Here is a 1335-nt window from a genome sequence, read left to right on the forward strand (position 1 = left end):
TTCCAAGCCTCAAACCACAACATTAATACAGTTTTAGGTTTGGAATAGTACAGTAAATTTTTTTATATTTCTAGCTAGTTTTGAAACTTTTTAAATAAATGCTTAGCCTTCTGGTTAGCATTTATTTAATGGGATTCAGTAAGGTTTACTATGTTTTTTACCTGCCTTTATGTACATTGTGTATGTCATATTTTGCATAAGGGCCTCAGTCCTGTCTCTTGTTGCTTAAGTGATGACTGTGCATTCATTTTTTAGGAGCAGTCTTAGGCTAGTAATGCAAAGTATTAAATTTAGCATAAGAAGGTTTTGTTAACTATTTGCTTACTTCCTTCCTCAACCCCATTTCAGATCAGGAGAGCTGCTCTGACAGTAATGCCGGCTGCACTCATGAATGTATTCAAGGACCTTTTGGAGCTCAGTGTACCTGTCCTGTTGGATACCAGCTTGCAAATGACTCCAAGACTTGTGAAGATATTAATGAGTGTGACCCTCCAGGCTTTTGTAGTCAGCATTGTTACAATGAGAGAGGGTCTGTTAGGTGTTACTGTGATGAAGGATACATTCTAGAAACCAATGGGAGGACTTGTAAAGCAGCAGGTGAGGAACATTGATGTCAACCTAAAGCATTACAACAGTGTCTGGAAAATGTCCAGCTTTGCTATTTTCATATTGTTGTCCTTTAAAAGGGCTGATGTAAACAGCTACTTAAAGTTATTGGTTGCGGATGACCTTGAGTATTAATACTGTCAGTTAAGGGGTTAGTTGGAAAGTATTATTTCCTTGAAATAATATATTTAAATTAACACTGAAATTTTTATAGCCTGGAATAGCCAAAAACAATATTCTGGTGAAAAAACAGTGCCAGGCACCTGTTAGCCATAGGTTAAAATTTGCTCTTCATAAAGTTCAAAGCTCACAGAGTGTTTAAGTTCCAGCCTTTCACAAGACCTGCCTAGTGCCTGTGCCATACTTGGCTCATCTCTGAAGACATAGCCTAGCTGCTTGTTGTTCAGCATCTCTTACATCCATCTCCTCACTGAGGATCTCCTCAGTGACAGTATGGAGGAACCACATATCCAGTAGAATTTGTCACCACATGTTTCTTGGTTTAGGGATATACTCAAGTTGTGGAAGACTATTGCAAGTAAGTTTGGCCCTTACTAATGAGTTTCTCATAGTTTGTTGTCTTTATGGTTACTCCTTTTCCTTTTTTTTTTAGCAGTTTTATCAGTCTAAGCTGCTGCACATTAAGTTAACTACAGCAGTCTATGGCTTTCCTGATCCCCATGCAGTCTAAAGTGGGGGGGGGGAAAGAGGGGGTTGGTTGAAAAAAAA

At 38.5% G+C, this 1335-nt stretch overlaps 1 protein-coding gene across 1 annotated transcript in view; it reads left to right on the top strand.

Moving 5' to 3' along the window:
- Window positions 1-348: 348 nt before the first annotated feature.
- The window catches only part of LRP2 (low density lipoprotein receptor-related protein 2), a gene marked incomplete at its 5' end in the record, with an annotated part of 69012 nt that continues 68025 nt past the window's right edge, over window positions 349-1335 (top strand). The window contains one exon of the mRNA XM_008937386.1: window positions 349-597. Within this exon, the coding sequence (XP_008935634.1) occupies window positions 349-597 (249 nt within the window). The remainder of the gene's footprint in view (window positions 598-1335) is intronic.

Source organism: Merops nubicus, unplaced genomic scaffold (genome assembly GCF_000691845.1).
Source record: "Merops nubicus isolate BGI_N331 unplaced genomic scaffold, ASM69184v1 scaffold6823, whole genome shotgun sequence".
NCBI classification, from domain to species: Eukaryota; Metazoa; Chordata; class Aves; order Coraciiformes; family Meropidae; genus Merops; species Merops nubicus.